Source organism: Passer montanus, unplaced genomic scaffold (genome assembly GCF_014805655.1).
Source record: "Passer montanus isolate IOZ18808 unplaced genomic scaffold, ASM1480565v1 scaffold70, whole genome shotgun sequence".
NCBI classification, from domain to species: domain Eukaryota; kingdom Metazoa; phylum Chordata; class Aves; order Passeriformes; family Passeridae; genus Passer; species Passer montanus.
In genome coordinates this window covers 1,863,928-1,890,354 of record NW_024372148.1, presented here as the reverse complement: position 1 = coordinate 1,890,354, position 26,427 = coordinate 1,863,928, and the positions used below count along the sequence as shown (strand labels likewise).

General features: G+C 40.9%; 2 protein-coding genes across 7 annotated transcripts; one reads left to right on the top strand and one right to left on the bottom strand.

Annotated features, from left to right (window-relative positions):
* Nucleotides 1-278: 278 nt before the first annotated feature.
* AQP4 (aquaporin 4) lies at nucleotides 279-12,435 on the bottom strand. The gene is made up of 5 exons (XM_039730069.1): nucleotides 12,351-12,435; nucleotides 7,944-8,358; nucleotides 6,861-7,025; nucleotides 6,416-6,496; nucleotides 279-4,676 (listed from the first exon to the last, which is right to left on the bottom strand). The coding sequence occupies exons 1-5, from the start codon at nucleotides 12,380-12,382 to the stop codon at nucleotides 4,398-4,400; spliced, it is 972 nt and encodes a 323-aa protein (XP_039586003.1). The 5' UTR covers nucleotides 12,383-12,435; the 3' UTR covers nucleotides 279-4,397.
* On the top strand, nucleotides 11,683-26,215 carry LOC120512117. 6 transcript variants are annotated; one of them, XR_005629938.1, is made up of 6 exons: nucleotides 11,683-11,856; nucleotides 11,938-12,401; nucleotides 17,193-17,315; nucleotides 21,666-21,960; nucleotides 23,774-23,991; nucleotides 24,942-26,215. XR_005629938.1 is itself a non-coding variant. In XM_039730070.1 (3 exons), exons 1-2 carry the CDS (start codon nucleotides 11,840-11,842, stop codon nucleotides 17,309-17,311), a joined length of 681 nt encoding a protein of 226 aa, XP_039586004.1. In that variant the 5' UTR covers nucleotides 11,683-11,839; the 3' UTR covers nucleotides 17,312-17,315; nucleotides 18,713-19,920. The 6 variants fall into 6 exon arrangements, 1 of the variants encoding a protein (XP_039586004.1); XR_005629940.1 differs by lacking the exons at nucleotides 11,683-11,856; nucleotides 11,938-12,401 and adding exons at nucleotides 12,619-12,842; nucleotides 13,534-13,752; XR_005629937.1 differs by having other exon boundaries at nucleotides 11,683-12,401.
* Nucleotides 26,216-26,427: the final 212 nt, after the last annotated feature.

Below are 26,427 nucleotides of genomic sequence, written 5' to 3'. Positions count from 1 at the left end.
CCTGTGTGGTGCTTAGTTCCCAGCTGGGCTTAAACCAATGACAGCATACCAGCATAATTTTTGGTGTAATTGGTTTAGCTCATTTCCTTAAAAATACTAAATCATTTGCACAAGCAGCTCTCTTCTCTGATGAATATTTTTCCACAGTCAATCATTCATTCTGTGTTGCATACATTTCCAGACTCCTCTTAGACATGTTCTATGGGTTGGATTCACTTATATTTCAGTCCAGAGCTTTAGGATCATGAAATGTTTCCAATGATAACAGGATGCCTTTTTTTGAACACATGTTTATTTGCAACAGTAGTGTGAGATATAGTAGAATACATGTGGGAAACAGATAATCATATATTATTTTATAGTGAATTTTTCAGTAGATTATTCCAAATATTACATATGGAATTTTTAAGTTCCATTACATTAGTTCTGATATCATGGTGACTAAGCACTTAAACAATAAGCAGTCTTGTGGAAAAAGCCATATACACAGTTTGCTTTACCTCATTTGTCCTAAATTTCAGACTGCAGCAGGATGACTTAGATCATATAAGTGGGTAGCAAACACTTCAGTCTATATTTACATATTATCTATTCAGAAAGTCCTTGAGAAACTCAGATACACACAGGCTGAACTGAGATACAAAAAATTGTGCACGGTGTTTCCACCTCTCACCTTGAAAACAAAGACTCACAATGTAAATTCTCATACATTTTAATAAGATTAAAAATATTGGATGGTGTATAATATCCTGAATGTGTTACACAGCCAGCAGATAAGATGTTTCAGAGCACAGTGGCAGCTGCTCTGCCATCAGGCACTAGAAAGGTAGATGGCCATCTAGGTTTCTAATCATATACTGTGGTAATTACTAATAACCAGAAATAAAGCACATTTTGAAAAGCTGATATGCAAAATACATGTGACAAACCTAAACATGGCATGAGATGAATCTCACTCCTACTTCCACTGAAAGTGGAACACTTCAACAGAAGGGTTATCATAACAACTTGAATGCTGCAGGGTTTCTTCTTATTATTTTTTTTTCCTGAGAATAGCTAGAATTTGGGTGATTAACTCTTCGGAGCACACACAACCTAAAAAGTATTTGTGTGCTTCAATGGAGCCACCCTTGGCTTCCATGCTTTCTTTTCTGAAACCCAGTGATTTAGTATTATGAAGGTGCTTGTTAAAGTGCAAATATAGCATTGAAAACAATTGTGCTATCATGGAGGAGTGAGACTTATTCTATTTTTCGGGCCCCAAAATGATGACAGACCTGCCAGCCTTCCTGTGATTTTCATCCACAATCATAAACAAAAACATTTCCCATCAAAACCAAGAAATGTTTTAAGAGGACATCAAGTATGTTATGAGTGGAGTAGAGAGCTGAAGAGCTTTAGAACACAAATCTCACTCAAACAGTATCAAAGGACATGTTTAAAAAAATACTAAAGCAAAAGTATCTTGGATCCACAAAAAGGTCATGCTAGTCTATTATTTAACCAAGCATGACTATTGTACAGTGACGATACCACTGCAAGACAGCTCAGAGGAGCACATATCCCTGTGCTAAACTGAGTCCTCATAGATGCTGAAGAGTCATGTTCCCTTATACGAATGTGGTGGGGCAGAGCCACCTGTGATTACAGCCACTGCTAAGGATTTACTTTAGGGTGGGTCATAAACCTCAAGTTGAATGCATCTTCTTCCAAAATTAAGCATATTGCTGAAAGCCTTGGATTTTAGAAAAAACACAGTGAAGTGTGTGAGAGAAGTCATCATGCCCCAAAAAAGGATCATTTCCACTGTAGTCAATGACAAACTCCTCCACAAGTTTTAATCTGTGGGATCAGGAGCAGACCTACCACACATTCCTTACCTGCTAATGTCTAAAAGCATGGCATCAACCTTTACTGCCTGCTGGCCTCTATTTTAGCATCCCTTCTTTTCCCTGATCTTTTCAGAAGCATCAGGATCTTATCCTCAATACGGAGCTCTGCTGGTTCTGAGTGTTTGCCACAGTTCATTAATACAGAGTGTTTCAGGAAAAGGATCCTCCTAGCAGAGGTGGCTGGTGCTATGCTCACGTTATGCTCACCTCAGCAGTAGAATCAGGCTGGGTCAGGAAAACACACATCAAGCCATTTGTGTAAAGGACCCTTAAGCATAAAGCAAATCACAGCTTCTTATTTAAATAACACAGTACCATGCAAAATTCACAAATTAAGGAGTGTCTTTAAGTACAAAAAATGCAAACCTTTGCTTAAAAATCAACCAATTTTATGTGTATTACTCTTTTCCTTTTTAAGCCATGCAAAAGGCTTAACCAAAATGTCCCTTTAACAAATACAGACTGGAACTATGTTAAAAAAAAAGCCCAACAAACTGTCTAGACAAATCCCCAACAAGTTTTGATCTTTCTAATTGAATCTATTTATCATGATATTTATCCATCTGAGCAGAGGTCTAACACCACACCTGTGCTGCCCTTCCCTTGGGAGACTTAGTCCTTGCTGTGGGAAGGAGCTCTTATCTGCAATTTGACATTCTCCATTGCAGGTCCCCAGCCAAGCTCAACTGCAAATGCATGAAGGAGTCATGAATCTCATGCTCAGTGCAGGGAATTTGCACCACACTAACAGGGATTAAGACAAGAAAAATGTGGAATTTATAAAAGGACATGCTGGGACTATACAAGGCTGCAAGCTGGGATACTAGAATTGCCCTTGGATCATAGTGCACTGATTTGAGGGTTGTAGTGGTTTATTATCTCATTAGAAACATCTAATTCCCTGTAATAAAGATTGCATGTAGAGTATGTCAAAGAACAGATGAGACTAATACAGCCCACAGTCAGGACTAATACTTTTTTCCTTCTCTTATTGCTAAATAAGCAGGGATAGGTTTTCAATTTAAAAATAAAAACTATATAATTACGGTAATAATACCATGCTCCTGACTGCTCTGCAGCTGCATATTGTAAAACTCAAAGCCACTGATCAGAAACAAAAGCAGTAAGTCAGTAACAGCTTTACAGAAATGTTCTTCTGGGGTGATTTTGTCTGGCAAAAACCTCTATAGGGGAAAGACTGTTTACCAAACATATTTCATGTCCTTTTGCCCCTAAAACACCCTGCAAGCACTTGAACCTTTTTCTAACAACAGATAAAGAAACCTTTGCCAGAGGTGTAGTTTATGACTATATGAACACTGGAACAAGCAGGGAACCTGTTCAAATAGTTAGGCATCAGCTACAACAAAAAGCCAGAAGCAGTCATATTTTTATCATCTGTTATAAAAAAATATTTCCCAATCAGTGTCTCAATACAGTTAAAAGTTAAAACCCCTCTAACATTACTAATAAATTAAAAAAACCACTATCTCCAACCATCTTGTAAGAAAATAAGTAAGTAATTTAAACCTTTAGTTTACATAAATTAGCACAGAAATGTGTATTCAAACAAGTGCACTGAAAACAGATATGCCTTCTTTTCTTCTGATATCTCTTATTTAAGTTATTAAGTAACAGGAAAGCCTTTATATTCTTTGCATGACCTTGAGAGTCTGCTAACACTGAATGGTCAATAGTCAAACCCCAGGAGAATGTTTCACCAGATAGACAATGACAAGAGGGAACATGAAATACAATCAACTGCTTTGCAGCCTTATTACCCTACACTTCAACATTCCATTTCAGCATATTTACTCTTGGGGATGAAGGTAATGTATTTATACAGTGAATCACATGAGTGAAATTTGATGGGTTGATAGAATTTTTTTCTTAAAAGCATGTTAAAGTATCATTTTTTTCAGAGGTAGTCTGCAAGGCAATAGTGATGTACATGAGTGGAAACAATACTCCTTTGTTTGACTGTGGATAAAACTCTTAAATAGTGCTGGTGCTGTCTCTGAACCTCGCAGAGAAGGCTTAATGGGTAAGATGTTATAATCAGTGCTGACAACAGCCAATTAAGTGTCAGAAGAACAATCTGATAAGTAGGTCTTCATGTCTATAGGCATTTCCTGGTATGTCTTAACTGTCAATCTGGATGTTACACATCTCTATCTTTATCTCATTATTGACTGCTTTATTAAAGGAGAATGCTTTCATCTCTTTTTTTTGACTTTGGGGTTGCTCCAGAAAGAAGAAAAGGAAAATACTAGGAATAAGTCTAAATTTGGAATAATAGATGGGGAATCCTAATTATAGCAAAGTCCTAATCTTCCAGCTGAGCAGGTGTATAGTTTGGTGACACTACTCCATACACATGCCCACACCATACCTTTCAAGAAGTGGAAGGTGCTCAGTCTAGAGGAGATCTGTTTCTTTAATGGGTGGAAGGATATCTGTGGACGTGCTAGCAGGCTGCTCTCTGCTTTCAGTGCTTCTTGCTAGTCATACGGAAGACAACACCTCGCTGGATGGATCTCTTCCCTTCTTGTCCTCACCCCTGTCGATATCAATCACATGAACTATGCCAGGCTTCAGGATCAGGTCATCGGTCTCTACGTGGCTCCTGTTGTCGTCCACCTCGATGTACTTGCCCTTGGAGGGCTGGGTAGCTTTTCCAAAGACGTCTTTGAAGCGGCGCTTGAGTTCAACGTCTGGGCAATAGACATACTCGTACAGAGCACCAGCAAGGACGGCTCCGATTATTGGTCCCACCCAGTACACCTGCAAAAGAAGAGGTGTGAAAAAAATCCCAGGCATTAAGCTTTTAAATTAACAGTGATAAGAAGGCTGACAAGCAGGCACACTTCTTTGAAGTGAAACAATTTTGTCAAGTTTTATTGACCTATCTCTTTACAGGAGGCCTCTTCTAAACTTTTCATTGCTCACTGCCAGCTGTAGACCACAAACACGGACACTTTGCAAGAAGACACACAAAGAAAACATTGATGTAGAAAAGTGATTTTCTTCCTGAATTTTGACCCAAGATGACAATGAACTTTCAAGGAAAAAAAGCCCTTCCTAGTGTACTCACAAAGGCCCTTCCTAGTGTACACACAGAGTTCTGCTTTAGTATTTCAGACTCATGTTTCCAAAATAGTTCAAATTTGGCATTTAATCCTACAGAATACAACAGCCAGTCAACCACAACAGGCAGCCTGACAATCTAATTTAAATAAGCAAATACAATGGACATAACACAACTTCATAGGTGCCTATCTATTTCATCATGGCAAGAAGCAGTGCAGTAACATTAGTAGGTGCCAAAGCCCACAGGCTCCTGTCAATGGTATGCCAATGTCACTGCTCTGGAGGAGGAGAAAAGGCTGTCTTTCCAAGTGGCCAGGACAGCAACTAAGCTTCTCCTGCAAGTTCCTCCATGGTGCATTTGTTTATTGTTTATAGCTTTAGTTATAAATTACAGGCTTCCTCAGAGTATGGATAATTAATCTTGTGAAAAACTACAGCAGTTTTTCATATGAACAAGCCATTCACTGATAACTGGGTAAATCTGCCTCAATAGGATAACTCTTGGGAACAAAGTTACACATGGTATCGTGTTTGCAGAATTGAAGCCTTAGGGCCTGAAGACAATGCTATTTCTATTCTTAGCTGCAGTGGGAGCAATGTGGGCTTCATACTTTAAAAATCAAGAAAATCCTTATATGCACTGTAATATGCAGATCTTCCAGTCAGCACTGAAAGTGTCTCTAAAAGTGATTTCCCTCTCTATAATTGGGTGAAGCTGAGCTGTGATCCATCTCTCCCTTATAAAATATGAAATGTTTTTTGTAAATTGGATTGCTGGATGCTACAGAAATTTACTGCATCATTCACAGCCTGCTTATAACATTGTTTCCTGCGCAACTGCTCCTGGCTAAGCTGACACTTTCAAACTGAAGCAGGTAACATCTGGCCTGGTCTGCAAATACCAGACTGCAACCTCTTCGTCTCTCACTGCAGGCATTTGCCGAGGCAGGTTCTCCCCCAGGAACCAGATCACAGAGGGTCCCTGTTCTCATTTTATACATCTGCCCCAGTTTGCTGCAGAACCAGGTGAAATGTGAAGCTGACAGAATTACTTCCAGAGCTCCTCACCAGCAGGACCAGCGGGGTTTGCAATCTGCCTTGGAGGATTTTTCTTTCCAGCAGTTCAATTCTTTCAGTCTCCTGGGGTTGCTTTTTGTTTGTTTGTTTTTGTTTTGAACTTTTCGTTGGATTTCTTTTCTACCTCAGCTACTACCTCCACAAAATGGCGCCTGAATAGTAAGATGCTATTCCAACATGCTGCATGCTAGGTGAGGAGCATGATGATGCCTAAGCTTGGGGCAGGTCAGTGCCTGTCTTCCTTGGGGATGGTCCCTATGGGATGCACAGCGAGACAGAACTGAAAGCAAATGATGTATGAAAAATCCTGACCACTGTTTGTCGCTATGGTGAAGGAAGTGTGAAAGGAGAGTTACCCATTGGTTTTCCCATCTGCCCATAATGACAGCAGGTCCAAATGATCGAGCTGGGTTCATGCTGGCACCGGTGTAATTGATCTAAAGCAGAGAGAAAATGTTGCCTGTTATTAAAGTCTAGGTTAAAGGAAGGTAGTGATTAGATTTCTATGGGACACCCTGGTTTTGTGCAGCTCTTCCTCTTTACAACAGATACCATCACTCTCCTGAGTCTTATCACAAAGTTAAAAAAAGTCATCATGTGAACAGCGAGAAAAGTTCTGGTGCTACACCCTACCCAAAGGGACACTACTGAGACTCCAAAGGGCTTTGGTATAGATCCATAAAGAATACAGCAGCTATATAGCTGTAATTGCTCTAAAGGTCACAAAAGTTTCCATTTACTTCTGCAGTAGTCATAAAGGGTAAAGGGATCTATTTTTTAAAAGAAAAACCATTAACTTACAGCAAATAAATGTCCAATTGCAACAGAAAATCCAATTGCTAAAGCTACTGAACCAGTGACATCACTTCGTTTTGAATCACAGCTAGCAAAAATAGTAAAAACCAGCTGGAATGTAATTATCAATTCCACCAGGAGTCCATGCCCAGCAGAAAGATCTCTGTGTACCTGGAAGAAGGCAAAGAAACACCAGAAGTGAAGAAAAAGTGATTTTGTAAATCAGAAAGCCATTACATGCACAAATTGTATTTCTATGAATGGTATTTCTAAGTAGTACAAAGTGAAATACAACGACAAACTTTTAAAGGTACAGATTCCCCCCTCTTCACTCTTCTCCCTTTTTTTTTTTTTTTTTTTTTACTTTAAAATGATTTTTGATTTTGAGAAACATGGAAAATCAGTACTGGACTCAGAACAGAATGCTTAACAGTAACATTCAACTGAAACTTCAAAGTTAGGCTGCAGAAGTATAGTTTATTTTTACACAGGGATTTGCAAATGCTGCACTTCCCTTTCACCATTTTTTTTTCTTGGGAGCACTGTAATTTACTATTCAATTATAAATTCATTAATTAGCCCTGACTTAATTAATTTAAATTTCAATTAAAAATTAAGCAGTGTGCGGCTCAAGTGCATTTTTAATAAGTCCTGCAACAGGGCTAACTGATGGCATTCCTTATTAGTTTAGAACAAAGCTGAAATCTAAGTCACAATCTATTTCAAAAGTATGTCATTTTAAATTGATGTTTTTTCAATCCCCATCATAATAGCATGGAATTAATTTCCCCCCTCCCCAGACCATATAAAAATGGCATTTCACGCATATATTATTTAAATTTTGTATGTAAATTAACATCACCTGCTGTCATCAGATTTGGGGAAGTTCTAGGAAGGAGAGTTTCTATAAAAAGATCAGCTACAACTATTACACTGCACAAACCCATCCTAAGGAGCTGGATGCTGTAAATAAACCAGCAAGCTGTTAAAATCTGTACCTGAGCTCTCCTCATTGTGTGTGACACTGATTCTATTTTCTCAGGGTCTGAGCTAGCCTAGCTGAAGAGGCAGAGGAGAAGTGGTGATTACCGCAGTGACTCCCAGGCCTCCCACCACGCTGGGCGGTGTGACGAGGTAGAGGATGCCCGCGCCCACGATGGCTCCCAGGCACTGGGCAAGAATGTAGAAGACGGACTTGGCAAGGCTGATCTTCCTCGTGCAGACCATGGCCACGGTCACAGCAGGGTTGATGTGGCCTCCGCTGATGTGTCCAAAGCACTGCACCATGGTGGCAATGCTGAGTCCAAAGCAGAGGGATATAAGGACCATGTCCACAGGCAGCGGATTCTCTGCTCCACCCCAGTTGATCGTGGAGCCGAGGCTGAGGAGGACAAAAATGAGCATGGCCAAAAATTCTGCCGAAACAGCTTTCCAGAAGGGCTGAGTCCAGACTCCTTTAAACGCCACCATAATTCTCTCACACTTACACAGACGTCCACACTTACTGAAAAGGAAAGCAAATCTTCATCAGAAGTCACCAAATAAACCTTACACTCTCCTGTTGGGGGTTGCTCTTCAGCAGAGTTTGGAGAGAAGGTGGCAACACTGAGTATCCTTGGGCTGGGACAACCACAGACCAGACTCTTAGAGCAGACTGCCCTTAACACATACCCAGTGTTGGAGTGTCTGCAGGACACAGGGTAATTAATCACTCTTTGTGATAACTCTGTATAGTTTCAGCTACTAAAAAGCAACATCTGTGTATTTTGAAATGACCATGAAATTAAGTGTACTCTTCTATGCTAGCTGGCCTCTGATTTAAGAGGCTGTATAGCTCCACCACTTCCAGTGGCCTGTTGATCATCATGTTCTTTAAATCTCTTTTTCTACGCAAATCTGTTATTTTCACAAAGCAGGTAAGATAATTCAATAAAAAGCGGTATCTTAGTCAAAGCCTATTGGTTTTGATGACAGCGTAGAGTTGGGGAGTTGCCCTTGGAGCTAGAAGAGAAAGTTTATTTGCTTGAACACTCATACAGACCAGTACTTCTATTTATATTTATGCAAAGAGCAGTTTCTTCACCGTGGACAGTGGGTGGAGATTGAATTCAGGCAGGAGAACAGACGCAATCCTACATTCTGACTTTTAAATCAATCATGTAATCAATAAAGTGCTTTCTTTTGGGCTAACGGCGCCAATTGAGCTGGGGAATAGAACAATATTTTCTGCATGTGTGGTGTGTAGAACTCTGCATGGCAAAGAAAGAAGTATCTTGGCTTTTCTTCCTGTCTGGAGATGCTATTTGTTAGTCTACATCGCCTTCCTGATGAGTTACAATTTTGCTAGATTTTCAGATACCTATGAAAGTGGGTCACCAAAGAAAAGTTATTTGTGGTATTAATAAATTAGCAGAATAAGCCAAAAGGGAAGCATTTTAATTAGTTTCTAAGGAATGCTGCAAAGATTCTTCTCTAAAAACAAAAGCAAGAAACATCCGACCCATCCAAAAAGCAGAAAACAAAGAAAGAATATTTAGCTGCTACATTTGGGAACAGAATTTCAAGTGGAAGATAGATGAATTTATGCTCAGTTATCTATGGTAACTGAGCTAGAATGCATATTTAATACCAGTTACATCAGAAAGAAGCATATAAGGCATGTCTGCCCTTTTCAAGTCATTGCAAGAGGAATGGCCCATGAATTTCTTAACAGTTCCAGTGAGTAAGGGAAAAGCAATTTAATGCTGTGACTGCAGCAAATAAGTTGTTTCCCTGACTCATTTCCTATGCTAATTTACTCTGTATTTTGGATAGGCCTTTTGAGCTTTATCTTATTTCTCTAGACTCTCACATGAAAACAATTATATTCTCTCCTAAAAATGGCCCTTGTAAAGTGCTTATGAAGGGATCTGAGACACTTGAATGAGACTTGTTCTTCTGGAGAAGTAAAGGCAGAACCCCAAAATAGAATAAAGTAATACCCCAAATCTTCTGATTTTAAGTCAAACTCAAGATAAATGGAAAGATGTTTTTGTAAGATCTCATATTAACAGTCAGTTAATGACCAACCATCCAGACTAGACTTTTTGTACAAAATGAACCCAAAATCATTGTCTCCCTCAAGGCTGAAGCTCACAGGTATTTGTTCTTACCTTTGAACTCTATGCCGAGATTCACACTGAAACTTAAAGGCTTACCTCTGATTCCCTTACGGCTTCCTTACTAATAATTTCTCTTAGTGACCTGAGCAAGATATAGGTGCTATATCCATACGAGAAAAGCTCATTTTTCCAGTTCCCTGGGCATGTTCTAGGTGAACATAGGGATGACACACATTGTGAAGACCATCGAAAAGAAACCTGGGACCTGGGTGCACAGACAAGGGAAGCAGCACTCAGCTACTCTTTTATCCCTCAGCTCAGCTGGGATGGAACCTGGATTTCCCTGGTGTTATATTCAAGAGTTTTGAAAAATTTCCGGCCACCAAGGGCACTATGGAGGGAATGTAGGTTTATGGAGCATGGTGACTCCTTATGTCTTTGTTCAAATGTGCCTCTCTTTCTATACTCAGAAACAGTGAGATCAGCAAATGAATTACACAACTTCATCCCAGAAAATGGACAGAAAAAGGTGTTTGTATTTGGCATTAAGATCACGCAGTTGGCTTCTCACTAGTTGTGGAACATCTTGGAAAATCACCTTAAGAATGAGTGTGCATGTGCATGTGCATGTGCATGTGAAAGATCACACCTTCTACTGGACTGCTGGTGGGCCTGACTAGAAGGAGGCTACCACTTATGAAGGACAGATCTCACATTGTTTCTCCAGCTGAGAGCACATGCAGTCAATTCAGTCAATACAACATGCAGCCCTAAAAATGCATAAATGCTGCATGCAAGCCATATGCTTCAAACACAAAAGCTGGCTCATCAACCTAAGTTTTTGTTTTTCTGGAATGTCATGCTACATAGCAGTTTGTCAGCCATATTTACAGTTAATGATCTAAACATCTATTTTTAATCCATACCTTTTTTTCTTCTAAGCAGTCTGTTTTTCTATGCTCAGCACACCAAGCAAAATGCTCAGGTGTGAGGGCCAAATTTTTCTCCTAAACTGCACACCTTTCCTCCCTACAGCAAGACCCCCTATAAATGTTAACAGCTTAATACTGTGTTTGAGCCCTGAGCCCATGCTTTCACTTAAATTCAAAGGCAATCAGCAACTTAGAAATCAAAAACATCTCGAACATCCACTATTTGTTCAGTTAAATTTAAAGGCTGGCGATGAGACAGAGTGATGGCTGTGACAGATCTGAAACTGAAATGGGACCTCTCAGCAGCTAAGATTTGCCATCAAAGTAGCAAAACAATTTTTTTTTTTTGAGTAGTTGTTGTTCACATTTTCTTTAGATAAATCCAAAATATAACAGAAAACCACTTTAATGTGATGGTCACACATTAATTTCACAGGTGGGCACACTGCAAATTCTCTGGTCTGGGTTACAAGATTACACAGTAAATTGTGTCTGATAGGATGCAAGGTGGGTTTTGCAGATCACGTTGCCAGCAGGGCTTCAGGCATGATTATGGCTTCAAAACCATAACAATGTAAATCATAACAAAGGTTTTCCTACGAAAGTCAAACAGTATTTTAAAAATTCTTCGTTTTCTAACAAATATAATTTCAAGGAGCAGAGCACACATCCCAGGATGCAGGCTTGTGGCTTTCTCCACACGACACTGCTGTCACACGAAAGTTCTGTGCGTGCAGTGGCTATTTACAGCGGCATCCCCGCAGCAAACTCGCACGCTGCCCGACCTGAGCTTGCACCGCCGGCTGGAGCTCAAATGGACATCGGGCACCTGCCGGCCAACTCTGAGGGAGGAGGGCGACACGCCACTGTTGCAAAACCAGTGCACGGTCGCAGGGCTTGCTTGTAATCATTTCGCCTCATTTCCCAAAAAGCTGTTAGATGAGCGACTGGCATGGACATCCACAGGAGGTGGGGAGTCTTAGGAGCCCAGTACCGCAACTTTTTCACTGTGCGGTACCTGGGCTTTCTCCACACACGACTCTATTGCAGGACCCCAAGTGGACAAGGGAGTTCTAACAAGTGGAAAGAGATTGTGAGTTTGCTTCTCTCTGCACCCTTCGCACCTCTGATGTTAAAACTCCAGCGCGACCGACAGGCTGCGATAGTGCCTTCGGGGAGCCGCTGCCTGGCTGCCATCCCTCGGGGCAAAACGCAGGAGGAGAAAGGCAACAGCAGGAGGAGAAAGGCACCGCACCTGGCTGCGCGCTCCAGCCGGGGCCGGGCAGTCCCGTCCCGCGGCCGCGCACCCCCCGCGCCCAAGCTCTCCCGTAAACTCATCTTTGGTTTGGGGGGGCCGTCCCCGCCCGCCTGCCTGTCTCCTGCCTGTCCCCTGCCTGTCTCCTGCCTGTGTCCTGCCTGTCTCCTGCCTCCCCTCCGTCCCCCGCGCAGGGCCGCGCACTCACCCGCGGCGCGGAGCGGCCGCTCCGTCGCTCATGCCTCCCCGGCGGGCGCGGGTGAGCGGCGGGGGCGGGCGGGCGGCTCTCGAGGAACGGGCGCCGCAGCACCGGCTGCGGGTCGGCTGCGGTCATGTGCCTCTGCAGGGCCAGGCAGCGGGGCAAGGAGAGGAGAGAGCGCCGTGCTCCTGCGGCGCGGGGCCGCCCGGCTATGGGGAGGACTCAAACGATGCTCAGTTTCTTGTCTGCCACGCACTGTGTTGAAGGGAAAATAGCCCTAGTAGCTCAGCAGCCAGGGAGTTTTATCCATCTAAAATGCCTATAAGTACCTTACCAGAACTCTACTGGTTACAAAATCATAGAATATCCTGAGTTGGAAGGGACCCACTAGGATCGAGTCCAACTCCTGGCTCTGCAAAAGACAGCCCCAAGAATCACACCATGTGCCCGAGAGCATTGACCAAACACCTCCTGAGCTCTGGTGCTGTGACCACTTCCCTGGTGAGCCTGTTCCACTGCCAAACCACCCTCTTGGTGAAGAATCTTTTTGTAGTGTGCAACCTAAACATGTTCCGACACACCTTCATGCTGTTCCCTCGGGTCCTATCACTGGTCACCGTAGGGAAGCAATCACTATCTGCCTTTCAGCCTCTAGACTGTGATGAGGTCTCCCCTCAGTCTCCTCTTCTTCTGGCTGAAAAAGCCAAGTGACCCCAGCCACTCTGCATATGGCTTCCCCTCTAGGTCCTTCACCCTCCTTGTAGCCCTCCTTTGGTTGCCTTCTAATAGCTTCATATAATTCTTATATTACGTTTTGTTTGTTGAAGTGGCTAAATTGAATGAAGTTTTGACTAGTATGAAATGCCAAATGGAGGCCACTGTAAAGTAGTGTTTAAATTAAACTGTGATGCTGTCTGTTGAGGAAATTCACATGGTCATTACTCAGTGCTTCTACAGCATGAAAACCGTTCAATGAAAAACAGCCCTTCATGTAATAAGAAAAAACACAAAGTTGCCTAAGGCCCCAGGCACAGCTATTTCATTAGAGAATTCAACTGTCACTTGAAGAAGACATGGTTGAAAATGGAACAAACTATAGAAAATCTGATTTAGACCTTTGCATGCTGTAGAAGAGTATGTGCATAAGTTATATTGAATACATTCTAAGTAACATGTTCAACTGTAAAATGAGTTTAAACTACAGGTAAAGCATTGCATTCATGCATCAACAGTGCAAAATCAAAGTTTGGCATGACCAGCCAGCCTGTACAAGACACATTGTACCAGATAATCCTTCTAACCATGAGTAAACAGTGCCAGATCTGAAGAACTACTCCAGGAAACCACAGACAGAAAGTCCTCCCTGAGCTTCTGCTAGGACATTATAGACAATAATTTACAACAGTGAAAAGTGAGTATAATGTATAACACTATCAATTAAGGATGCCCGAGACAAATTTGTAAATACAGCAATAAAAAAGTCATATCCATATGTTAAATGCCTACCAATCACAGTTTATGGCAAATACAGGATATCATAATGTACAAATGTAGGTATTTCTCTCAATTTGCCTGTTCCTCCTCTAAAGCCATGTCGTAAAGGATGCCAACAGACACTCACAATTTGATGGCAAAAGAGAAGCTGCAAGCTTGATGCTTGCTTTTTTTTTGTTTTCAAACTTCACTTTATTTGTGTATGTCTTGAGTGTAGTAAAGGGATGGGTGGGGGGTGGTTGTGTACAGTCATCATTCCATGTCTCTGCTCTTTCATTTGATGTCTTTGGGTTTTCAATCTAAGCCCTTCACAACCTGCTACAGTGATTTCAGAAAAAAAACTCGTTCTTTGGCACCTTGTTCATTTGATGTCTTTGGGTTTTCAATCTAAGTCCTTCACAATCTGCTACAGTGATTTCAGAAAAAAAACTCACTTGTTCTTTGGCACCTTTTGGACTCTGCTCCTCTGGCATGTCTGTTTGCTCACAAACAAAATTCACTTAGCAAATCCAGTAATTGCTTTTCCTTTTCTGGCAGATAGCGTATATCTGCTCTTTTTGATCTGCAGAGCAGATCACTGCCGCACGGAGAAGCCAGAACATTAATAGCTTCTGTCACTGCTACCATTCTTATTGTGAAAGATCTTCTGCAGGATTAGACAAAGGTTGTGGCCACATAAAACAGAGAAAGGCAATGCTTCGGGCACAAACCTGGAGCGAAGCACACTGTGCCAGCTCTGATCAAACAAACAGACTATGTTCTGTTGAAACCACAGAAGGCAAGGAAGACATCCCTTGAGATGGCACTGAAAATCAGAGGAAAGCTGCCTCAGTTTATCCAGGGGTAAATTTGTCAGTGTTGGGAGTTGGGATTACATACGTTCTTTTTTTTTGTTTGTTTGTTCATAGTTTTACTATTTTTTTTTTCTTATATGTTGTAACCTTTATGAAATCTGGGTTAACTTGTTTTGGACTTCTATCCAACAGTGAAATACTCCTGCTACTGTGCTCAACATAGTTAAGGAAATAACTTACAAAAGAATATTATGAAAAATTTAAAGATGGTGTTAAAACTTAATCCATGTCAGGGTGGGGGGAAATGTGCAGAGGAATCTTGCTGTGCTTCTGCTTCTCCTTCACTGAACATTAAGTCTGAGTTTCTACAGTAATTTCTAGGGCATCATGAATTAAAGATCTCTGTAGGAACTTAAGCCATGGTGGGAAGATGCTGCAACACATAAGACATCCCCATTCTGAACAAGAACTTCCCAGACTGTTGAAGCGTGCTGGATCTGGGATTTCAGTTTGGTCAGTTATGGAGGAGAGGGCACACTGCCAAAGTCAGGGAGGAATGTGCAAACAGCTAATTCCAGCTAAAACAATATGAGGGAGAGGGGCAGAAAAACTCCCAGCACTAGTCTGTCATCTCACTGAATAGCAGTGTGGGAAGAGTCCCTTCATTGCTGTGGCAAAACTCATAAATACCCATCCTGGGCAGCTCTATCAGACTGTGGGGTTTGTCAGCTGAGATTGAAACAGATTTATAGAAAGACCAAAACATAACAAAAGAGCACAATTCAGAAACACTGTCTGTTCTCTCAGTGTCTTAGTCCTTTTCCACCTATACCTACTGGATCTGGACTCTATCCTTCCTTATATTGTTAAGCTCTTGAGCTTGCTTAACTCCTCTCAGCATCACTTCAAGCTTTTAGTTTCCAAAAGCAAGGAAGTTTACATGCCTGTGCTTTCTCTTTCTCTCTCTTTCTCTCTCTTCCCCTCTCTTTGTTCTGGGTGTTCCTGCCCTTTTCAGCAGATCTTGAACCCACCAGCCAATTTCAACTACAGCTGATGGAGGATCAGAAATCCCAAAGCTGTTTAGGCTCCTGCCAGTTCCATGGGCATAAGTGGCTGCAGGTAACCACAGCAAAAGGGACACTTGCTGTCACTGGCAGGACAGACTCCAAGAGGATTTGTACAAGTGCCCTAGTGATGGAGGACTTAGTTGCTGTTTTCAAAGTGGTGCAGACTCCTAGGAGACCAAATTCCTTTGGCCTTCCTTGGCTCCTGTCGACAAGTGCGTTTAAGAGTGGGCTGTGAGCCTTTTCAGAAGCCATTTGCAGAAACTCTCAGGCTTTTTTTTTCCTGAGTGATGAAAAGTTTCATTCTGTTGCCACTAATAAATCCCCCTCCCCTCACCAATTTATGTTTTATAAGTTTGGGTTAAGCTTTGTCTACTAAAAGGATCATACATAAAACACCACTTACTGAAATGTGATCTTTGCACATTTCTGAAGTTTTAATTTTCCTGCGGTGTAATCTTGTTACTTAGGTCATTCATTTTGTCACGCCTTGGTATCAGTCTGGTCCAGGTTTGGCTGCAGGGCTATGTTCTCCTGACATTTAGAGCAAGAATTCCCTGGGAAATCAGTCAAGAGATTTGACATTGCTGCTGGCCAAGCTCCAGTAGGTTTAGTTTTACTCTCCTTCTCTATTTATTGTGGAATCTGTCTGTCCACAAGCTGCACATTGAGTTCTGTGCTAGAGAAGGAGAACTAAAAGGGACAAAATGGCCATTCATTTGAGGGATTCATTCAGGCTTTTCAGAGAGGATTTACAAGAAGCTGTGCACTTAAATGACTGCTGAGCTTCCTTAGCCCTGCACTATTACCTCCCTCAAAAGACAATTTGGATTGAGTGTTTTTTCTTTGCCCTCTCCCCCTCCTCAATAGGCTTTAATTACTGTTGGAAAAGCAAAATTAAGAACCAGGTAGCACAGGAACCACCTGGAGGTTTTTCACCTTTAGAAATAGTTTAATCTGAACATGGCATGGACAGACCCTTTGTTTGAAGGAAAAGAAACAACCCAAACAACAAAACAACAACATCAACAAAAATATTTTTCTCTCCCCTTGCCACAAATTGCAGCAGTGTCAGTTGTGAAAAGATGCATCAGTGTCACAGCCTGTCAGGATTTGATGAACTGGAGAGAAGGTGCAGGGAAGCTGCCCTGGGCACTCATGGGGGCACAGGAAAGTTAGGGGAACGGCCCCAGGCCAACTGGAAATAGAGAAGTAAGGTCTCTTATGGAGGTGGCAGTGTCATGCAGCAGCAGCACAGAGCAAGACTGAAGTCAGCTCTGAATGTGCCAGGAGGGAAAACCATCATACTGGTGGTCTGTGTATCCTTAGCCAGTGGATAAAGAGATTTATCTAACTGCGAGGTGAGACATTGAAATTCAGTTAAGCACTCACAGATTTTATCAGCACAGAAAATGCAGTGCTTGGTAAACACCACTGTTATACACTCTTTAACATCCAGGCATGCCTTCCTGACCAGTCTGTGTTGCTGTTACTTACAGTCCTTCTGCTGTTTCTAAGCTCCTCAGCTCGAAATGCTCAGCTTCTTCCCTCACCACCACCTCAGGTTCCTACAGGAATGAAGCTCAGTCAAAGAATTGTGGAGTTCAAGACTAGATAACATGGTAAGACTAGATAACTAGGTAACATAATATGTTCTGTTTAACTTTTTGTATTGTAGACCATTTCACTTTACCTCAAGACACATTCAATGAGTTCAGTAACTTACATTTGGTTAAATATATTTTGGAAAGACATCCAGGCTTAGATTTGAAAACTCATGGGAAAGAAAATTCACCCATTCCCTTGGTAGCTTATTCCCAAGACTAATAATTTTCATCGCCAAAAATGGTCTTTGTGTCTAAACTGAATTTGTATGAATTCATCTGCCATATGCTGCTTTTTATTCTGCTGTTATCTGCAGATTAAAAAGCCTCTTATACTTCTACTGTCTCCCCATGAGGATACTTATATAATGTGAGCAATTCAACTCTTCATCATCCTTTTGATAGGCTTAGCAGACTGAACTCTCAGTCTCTCCCTCTAAAGAAGATTCAGTAACTTTTTTTTCCCAGGTCTTGTTTGTGCCTTTGCCACTTTTTCAACGTGCTTTTTAAAATGCATATTTAATATTGGTCTCCCAGAAGGCATATTCTGAAGTGAAGGCATTTCTTTTAGCACACCTGGGAATTGAATTAGTCATTCTTGCCACAGTATTGCATTGAGGAAGCCTTCTTTCTTGCTCTTCCATAGTAACTCCTGAGACCTTCTGGGGATATAGCCCCCATTCTGTACATAAGTCTTGTTTCACTCTGAGGCATGCAATTTTGCAGACATTCTGTCTGACAGGCATCACACTAGAGCACAGTCCAGACTGCTGTGTTTGGCCTTCCTTTTCTCAATCTACTGATTTAAGTCATTTTGTACTGGCAGTGATTCTGTATTTACTTCCAGACTTACCTGCTGAGGAAAACCCTAAAGCACACGAGGCCTCACAGTGATCCCTTCAGATCCCCCAACATGATTAGTATATTAAGTACTTTCAGAGATCTCTCAGCTAGGTCTGAACCTGTTTGCTGTTCTGTGGCTAACGAACAGTGGTAAATGCTGGAAGCAAATATAATTCAGTATAGCAGCAAAGGCTCTAGAAACACTGAAACACACTGCTCTGTTCAACTACCTCTGTCAACCATGATGGGATTTTAAAGATTAAATTGTGTTTCATTTTATTTCTTCTTTTTCTTGGGCAAGGCTGAGCCTCAGTGATATGTATTTGACATGTTGCTGTGTGCTAGGAATTTGTTCTTTGTTCAAGTTTTTTTTTTTTTGTGTACAATATAATGAAAAGATGTATTATACCTATATAGCTTCATATTCATAGGATTTATATATCTAATGGAAATCTATGCCATGAATGGGCTTATGCAGCACATTCCAAGAAAGATAATTTTGCTGCAGATCATCCAGGTTATCTTCGTAGATTACTACAGTAACTGTTGTCTTAATACTATGTATTTTACAGGGGTTATCTTCCCTCTCAACACTAATACCTTCTAAAAGCTAAAACCTCAGGGCACAGATGTGAAGATGTTGATCCTTTTCCCATGCAGTGGTGCATCTTTCATTGAACTAAACCAAAAAGGAAGGTCTGACTATGAATATTTACAAGTTCTTTTGTCCATAAGCTTCTAAAGAAAACCTGATAGCATGTTTTTCTCAAAATGCTTTATAGAACAGTAACTTTATTTCTGACAGATTTTTGTGTTTACAGCTTGGAAAAACTCCAACACATCAAGCTAGTGATACAGGTGCTGCATTTTTACTGGACTAGGAGAAAGATTTCAAACAGAAATGGCAAATGGAGCGATTAATCCCTTAACTAAAATTAGCACAAAAATACATTTATTGCAGAAGACTTTGGTGATAAAAATATTTTTTTACTTATTAGCAGACTTAATATGGAGTAACTAGTTTGATACTATTCTTCATGGCTTACCTCTTTAAATTCGCCAGTCATGTCTTTTCTTGCATTCACATTTTAGATAGATAGCCTTGCTATAAGTTGGTGTTTGAAGTAGATTTAATGAGTTTTATGGAGAAAACTATTTTTGTGTAGACAGGTATTGTACTGATTTAGTGTCTGTGAAGGAGACAATGCTGGTGGGGACTCCAAAGCAGGGAGTTGGAACTAGAAGATTTTCAAGACCCTCTTCCAACCCAAATCATTCTGTGATTCTAGGACACCTCTCCAGGTCAAAATAATCTGAACCCTGTTAAAAATAGATGTAACTTTCTAAGAATGCACGCAGAGAAAGGAAGATTTCTGAGGGGTTTATGGTTTAATGTAGCCCCTTTTGTAAAAGCTTAACATGTCCAATTTCTATCTGATTTTCAGTGTCACCCTGCACATTTGACATGAGCACGTTTGTCTCACACGCAGCAGGCAGAACCAACACACCAGTGAAAGGGATTCTTTTCAGCTACACGCCTCACCGGCACCCTGATCCCCGGTGCTCCCACTGTGACCTGGCTGGTTCTTGGGGTGTGGGAGGGCATGGAAAACCACCCAGCCTGGGCCTCAGCGTTGCAGAGTGGAATTTGCAGAATTGTCTCTTCAAAAATTACTTTTGACTTCCAAACCTGTTTAGTACAAAAGGCACAGGGGGGCATTTCCACGCAGTATCACACTGCAATTTTTGCTGTGCAATGTCAGAAATTCATAACTCATTCTTAAAAGGTCATCCTGATTCCATGGGCATTGCCTCAAAGAATTGTTCTTTCTCTACCTGAGAAATTGTAGATACTTCCAAGTATCCGAAACCATGAAGAGGTATAAAATGAATATAAAGTCCCTGTAATCTGTAGCCAAAAAAGCTATTCCTTCCCTTCCCTTCCCTTCCCTTCCCTTCCCTTCCCTTCCCTTCCGTCCAGTTTGATTCATTTAGTAATTTAGTTTTTAAATCACTTTTACTTTTTACTCGAGTGATTGTGCTGGACAGAAGAAAAATCAAGTCTCGGAGTGGAAAATGATCACCTGAGTTACAGGCAAGTGTAATTTATTGGGAAAAATGGAAAATTTTAAGCCACACAGAGAATACAATGCAAATGTAAAACAGTAGGGATCACAGTGTAGCCCAAGCAATTGGAAAAATGTGTGAGAGATTTCTATCATGATCCTGAGCAAGATATTTTTAGACAGTAGTCTGCCCTGATTAAGTAATGAATAAATAAAAGACAAATCTTTCCCCACTGTTTCTTTGTGTGTAGAAGATACTGAAAGTCCTAGACTATTTCAGAAGTTTGGGCACACCATTGATTCATTTGGGTTTTGTTATGAGGCCAAAAAGAGAAAAGGAAAAAAAAAAAAAAAAGCCTGTGAAACCCTATAACTGTCCAGTCTCAGTGGTTTTGTTACTGTGCCAAAATAAGGGGTCAAGGCATAATAGCACTAGAAAAGCTCACTTGCTGTAGATTTTACATAACAAGTTCTCAGCTTCTCTCATTCAGCCTGTGCCTGTTTCTGCAACCAAGGCAGCACAGAGAGCAGATTTTAACTATAAATGTGTCAGTAGGTAGAGCTTCTTTTCCTTTGGTAAATTAAAGAAATGTCTTGATGCTTGGGGGCCAGGGGTGGCACAGAAAGTAAAATTGAAAATTCTAAAAAGAATCTCTGAAAATGTACCAAATTATTCCCTCTTTTTCTCTGTGACTTGCTAAGAAAGGTATGGTTTTGGCAAAGTAGCTTCTGCTGCTTCCAATTATAAGTTTAGGGGTATATTTTTATACTAAAGTCTATTAAGCATGGCTTACTAAGAGCTGGGTTCTTCAGCAGCACTTAGGAGTATCCCTGAGGGCCATCCTGCTTTTCAGAGGTGGCCTTTGCTATTCCCAGAGATGTGCCTGGCAGCAGCAATGGCTCAGCCCACCTAAAAAGTTTTGCCTGCTAACTTGCAGGTTGAGTAGCCTAACATATATCAGCTTAAGCTGAAACTTTCAGTCTTATCATCACTTTTAAATAAAGCAAGGCAGCAAATAAATTGTGGGCCAGATTCTGTTTGGTAAGAGTGTTCCATTAGGGGAGTTTCTGTACTCACGGGCAGTGCACTGTCTTGGCCCCACTGTAGCCACTAGGCTGGAAACAGACAAAAAGATACAGGGAGAAACAGGAGCCTTGTTGGCAGCAAGTCTGAGACAGAGAAAAATTTTATCTAACTTTGGTTCAGTGTTTGTGTTTTCTCTGCTCTTCAGGAGGACCTGCAGGGATCACGAGGATTTGGAGAAACATCATCCTCCCTTGGAGCTGAGCTTTTGCTCTGCTGCAGCCTGAGAGTACTTTGATCAGAGATACAACAGCAAAGCTGCAATTTATTATTGTTCATTGTCACCTCCAGCCACAATTAACATTTCCCCTTCTCATTAGAGGTTTTTTCCTCTGTCCCTTTTCTGTTTCCCTTTTTTTTTTTTTCTTTTTTAAGAGAATAGCAGAAGTCATAGCAAAGGTGACTGCTTGTGTCTATGGCTTGCAGTGTACTATGGGCGTAACACCATAACTTCCTTGAAAGAAGACAGATGCTGTAAACCCCTGCCTCCTTCCCCTCCTACCAAGTGTCCCACCAGGAAACCTCCTCCCAAAACTCACATCTGCACCCGTGACCAGAAGCAGATGCAGCTGGCAAACTGCAGACCCACAGACCTGGCAGCATCCTTCCCCAAGCAAGCTAAAGAACAAAAAGAAAGGCTGTGCAAGAGGCAAACCTGCAGTCCTTGCAAGTAATTTAGGTTTGCTTGGATTAATGTTGTGGTTCTGCAGCATGCTAACAGATTGTTTATGTGCATGTATTTTCATGCACATTTAAGGTGTTTGAAGTCAAATGCAGGACTTCAACTATGTAACTCCCACTACCATTGTTGCAAAACCTTTGTCTAGGTGTTATAAGACTGACATACAAATATTGTGTGCACATGCATTTATAAAACCTGTGCATGCATTTATATTGCATTTATGCAAGCTTGTAGGGGGGAATGATATAGTTGAACTCAGCTTTCTGAAAAAACACACTGAAAAGCACATTTTTTTCCTCAGATGAATGGTAACTTATTATCATTCCTAGAACTTGAAAATCTGTCTCTGTGTGTGTTTGCTTTTGTCAAAAATGAGGTAATTTAATATGCAGGTCCTACTCTGCAGACATCCAGATTTTACATCCAAGTAACTACCCTGAGAAAATTAAGCCTTCAGCATTTAATATCCTACTGACATGTATTTACAAACCACTGAGTATTGATTTACCTCTCTGTATGCTGAAATGTCCTGATAAACCTGCTTTGCTCCTACACCTTATATCTCAGAATGCTGTTTCTTGAATGCAAATTATACAGGCCACTCAAAATGTACAAACCTTGGGAGATGAACAGTACTGTGAGCTTTTGTGGAAAATGTGTTTTCTGCAAGGAATTTGAGAGAAAAAACCCCGAACCCTGAGATAGAAGGAATTTCTGCACAACAAAGTCAAGATACGTGTGCACAGATGGTGGCTGACAGCACCATACTCTCAGGCAGGCTTATTAGTGCAGCCTCAGTGCCATGATAACAGAGATGTGCTGGACTGGAGGTGGCTTACACTCGTCAGCTGAGAGCAACCCGGCAATCGGTCTCACCCATTTATGCTGACATAATTAGAGAGGGAGGGAAATTCTGTGTGAAGAGACAGAGAAAAGGAAGTGACAATTACACATATTTAAAAAAAAAGTTATGGTCATGGCCTTGAGATTTTCCTTTTCCTTTTGTAAGGACTCTTTCCCCCTCTCTCACGGTTGTTAATCACGTTAGTTTTTGAAAACAAAAGGAAGAAAGCAGCATAGTCTGTCTCAATGCCACCCCCATGTTATTTGTAGCCTCCACAGGGTCACAGAAATAGTGGCTATGTTAGTGTGAGATAATCCTGAGATGTTCTTGCATGCCAGGTAAACTGGAGCCTGTCACAACGGGTGGCAGGATCACAGAAAGGGCTGGGGGAACATGGCCCTGGGTCATGCAGCTCTGGTGTGTAGGACAAGGCAGGAGTTTGCATACCTGGATGGGATCCTCTGCTTCTGCAGAACTCTCTAGTTGAGCATCACTTCATTTACAGCTACTGCAGTAAAATAAATACTACAGTACTTTTTTACACTAAATTAAAACAGCTTCTCTTCCATTCGGACTCTGAATAAATTGAGACAGCAAGATTCTCACCCTGTCTGCTCTCCCAAAGGAGCCAGAGGGACACTTTCCCCTGGTCAGACATCCTGGCACTGGTTTTATGCTGAGGCAGTGCCTGGATAGGCTTGACAGATGCACAGTGTTTTGAGACAGAGCTTGCATTCTTAAGGCTGCCAACTGCTCAGAACAGAGCTGAATGATGTGTTTCTCGGCTGGAGCAAAGCTGGGAAGTCCCCAGCTGCCTCCAAGCCCTTGGAAGTAAAGCATAAGGAAATGTAATGAACATCCTATGAGTTAAATTCCTTACTAATACGTAATTTCTAATCACTGCTCTTTAGATGTTTTCAGAAGAAGACACATGGTATAATTTCCTTCCATTTACAGGAGACCACTTTACCAGTGGGGACACCAACACAGAGAGCATTTCATGTTTCTCCAACAAGTGCATGAAATTACAGAACCTGGATGAAGATCCCAGATCTCTTAAGTCAAAGTCCATCACTCCAGCCACAAGCAGAGCTACATCTAACATTGAAGAGGCACGTGGAGCTCTCTTGAATTAGCTACATTGCCAAAAGCACAAGTGTTCTCCCATAAAACAGGTATTTCTATGATAACCAAACAATCTAAGACATTCTCATTAAGCTAAATAATATGACTGTTTCTTGAATCCACCTACTTTTACACATTTCTGAAGGAAAAGCAATCCCAGGTGTCTGGGGATATAAACAGATGTTTTTACTAAATCAGAGAGTTCCATCTCTCAGTAGTGTGTGCCTGCCCTGCCCTCTGAACTGTACATTAATTGGTTGACTCAGGACAGGTGCATCCATATTTTTAATGAAATATAATGCTTTATGGTCAGATTTCAGACTTTATGTTCCAAGACCAAATTAATATAGTTTTGAAGGCATCACAGGAGTTATAAAGTTGATAAACTGGTATTAGCATTACAGTTGAAAAGACTTTTCTGATGGATTGTTAGCCTTAAGGCACATACAACAAAGATGTTTATACGTAACCTACATATACAATACAAAGCTCTAGAAAAATATTTTCCTCTCAGACTTACCCAGAGTGTCACATTGCAATTTTCAGTTAAATTTAAACTACATTTAAAATTAAAACAGTGATCTCCAATGACACATCACCAAGATAGCACAGCCTGAGGCAGGAGTAGCTCCAATAAATTTGGCCTTTTGGGGGACTTCCACCAGAGGAAATTTCCAGAGTATGTGCTGTGTTTGATTGCACTGTGGCTGCACACCTCTGACTTCAGCATGCAACAGTCTAGCTGCAGTTTTAGAAGAGATGGGCACAATAGCTATGTCTGAGCTTTGCAAGCCAAATCCTACCTGGAAAAAATAAGCTGTCTTATGTTGATGTATATATCAAAATTTGGGAATGCACACCTCTGAAGTTTAATTATTTTAAATTTGTTTATTCTTGAAAAATTTTGTTATTAAAAAATTTGTTTTTAGCAATACTGTTTCATTTTAGAAGAAAGGCAGATGTAGAGCATTAGGTTCCAAAAACCAAATTTTAATTTCAGGAGGGATGCATGGCTGTCTGGTGCTTGGAAGAGACACGAGAGCCAAGGGAGCACTCTCCTGCCACGCCAGCCCTCCCACAGGCTCCCTGTAATGCCTTTACAGCACATTTTACTTGCTCTGACAACTGACCTGCATTAGAGAAGTGCTTAGAGATCTTCAAATGAAGAAATGTTCATAACTAAAAAGCATTTACTGTAATGAAGGCCCTTAAAAGAGGCTCTGCATGCCACAGCTGATCTCTAGTGTAGATATAATCACTCTGAATGTTGTGGAGTGTATTTTCATTCCTCTTCTGCATACATTATATATAATTTTCTGAGTAAAACAAACATCTGTGCACAGTTGTGGAGATGAGATTTTATGCTAGTTATGGTGGATGACATTCAGCTTTTGTTTTTGCCCAGGATTCTTACAAAATATAAACAAAGTTACAATGCAGCCTCCCACTTTGACCTTTTAAATTTTACTTTTAAAAATAGAGGTTATCTTTTATGCTTCAAATTATGCCTTTATCTCTTATAATCCCATAAGTCAGATATCACAGTCCCACTTCAATTATGCTAAACTCTTATGTTAATTTTAAATCATGTAACTTAATTCCTGGCAAAGCAGGCTGGTGATTTTCAAAATGTGGTTAATGAAGCAAAGTACAATCTAGATTCTGCTACTGAGATCATCTGAATCCCTTAGGTCGCTGAACATGACTGTGGAGAGGCTCTTCTTTACAAAAGTCTCGGTTAGATTTTCAAAAAATGAATTTTTAAGTGCAGTTAGGGGCTATGAAATTTGAAGTTGAGCGTACAAAGAAGTTAAATTACTTTCACTAGAGCCATAGAACAACAGTGCAGCTAAAACAATTACACTTCTGTGCACATACATGCTTCAAAGACCTTAAGTGGTGTCCTCCCCTGTTAAATCACAAATGCAAATCATACCAGATTTTCAAGATGACAGTCTGGGGACCTGATGTCCACGTACGTATGCAAATCAATGTCATTTTCCCTATCATTTGCAGAAACCAAATATTTGCTGATAATTTCTTTCAACACCCTCCTTGACTCAAACAATAGCTTTATCTAAGAGCCACTAAAAGACAAAATCTTATGAGAATGTGCAGATTTCAATGCAATTAAAGCTGTCCCCCCAAATCTCTGTCATTCTCTGATCAGATAGGCAGAAAGTTTGCCACTAAAATGAACTCAGTGTGAAGCTTAAGTTCTTCAGAGACTTTGTCATTTACTAATATTAATTTATTTCTCTGAATTAAAGTATTCATACCAAACTCATCTATAAATTACTCTCCATTCTTTATTAGCACGTTGCACTTTTTGTGCTTTTTTGAAAATACTAGCACCACTAGTGTGCCATTTTTTGTGTGTAAAGTATCAGTTAATTAAACACATCCACAATAGACAAGAGAAAGCAAATATATAGACACCCAAAGGTTGGTGGACATTTATTTTTTATTTAAATTTACTATATTCA

What these genes read in the sequence shown, in the direction of transcription:
- LOC120512117 (XM_039730070.1), top strand. Translation starts at nt 11,840, where the DNA reads ATGGACATCCACAGGAGGTGGGGAGTCTTAGGAGCCCAGTACCGCAAC. An exon ending in TGCCTCCCCGGCGGGCGCGG is followed by an intron (nt 12,402 to 17,192) that starts GTGAGCGGCGGG and finishes TGTTACTTACAG; the next exon opens with TCCTTCTGCTGTTTCTAAGC.
- AQP4 (XM_039730069.1), bottom strand. Translation starts at nt 12,382, where the DNA reads ATGAGCGACGGAGCGGCCGCTCCGCGCCGCGG. An exon ending in GAGGCCTGGGAGTCACTGCG is followed by an intron (nt 7,026 to 7,943) that starts GTAATCACCACT and finishes GCCTTCTTCCAG; the next exon opens with GTACACAGAGATCTTTCTGC. An exon ending in CAATTGGACATTTATTTGCT is followed by an intron (nt 6,497 to 6,860) that starts GTAAGTTAATGG and finishes TCTCTGCTTTAG; the next exon opens with ATCAATTACACCGGTGCCAG.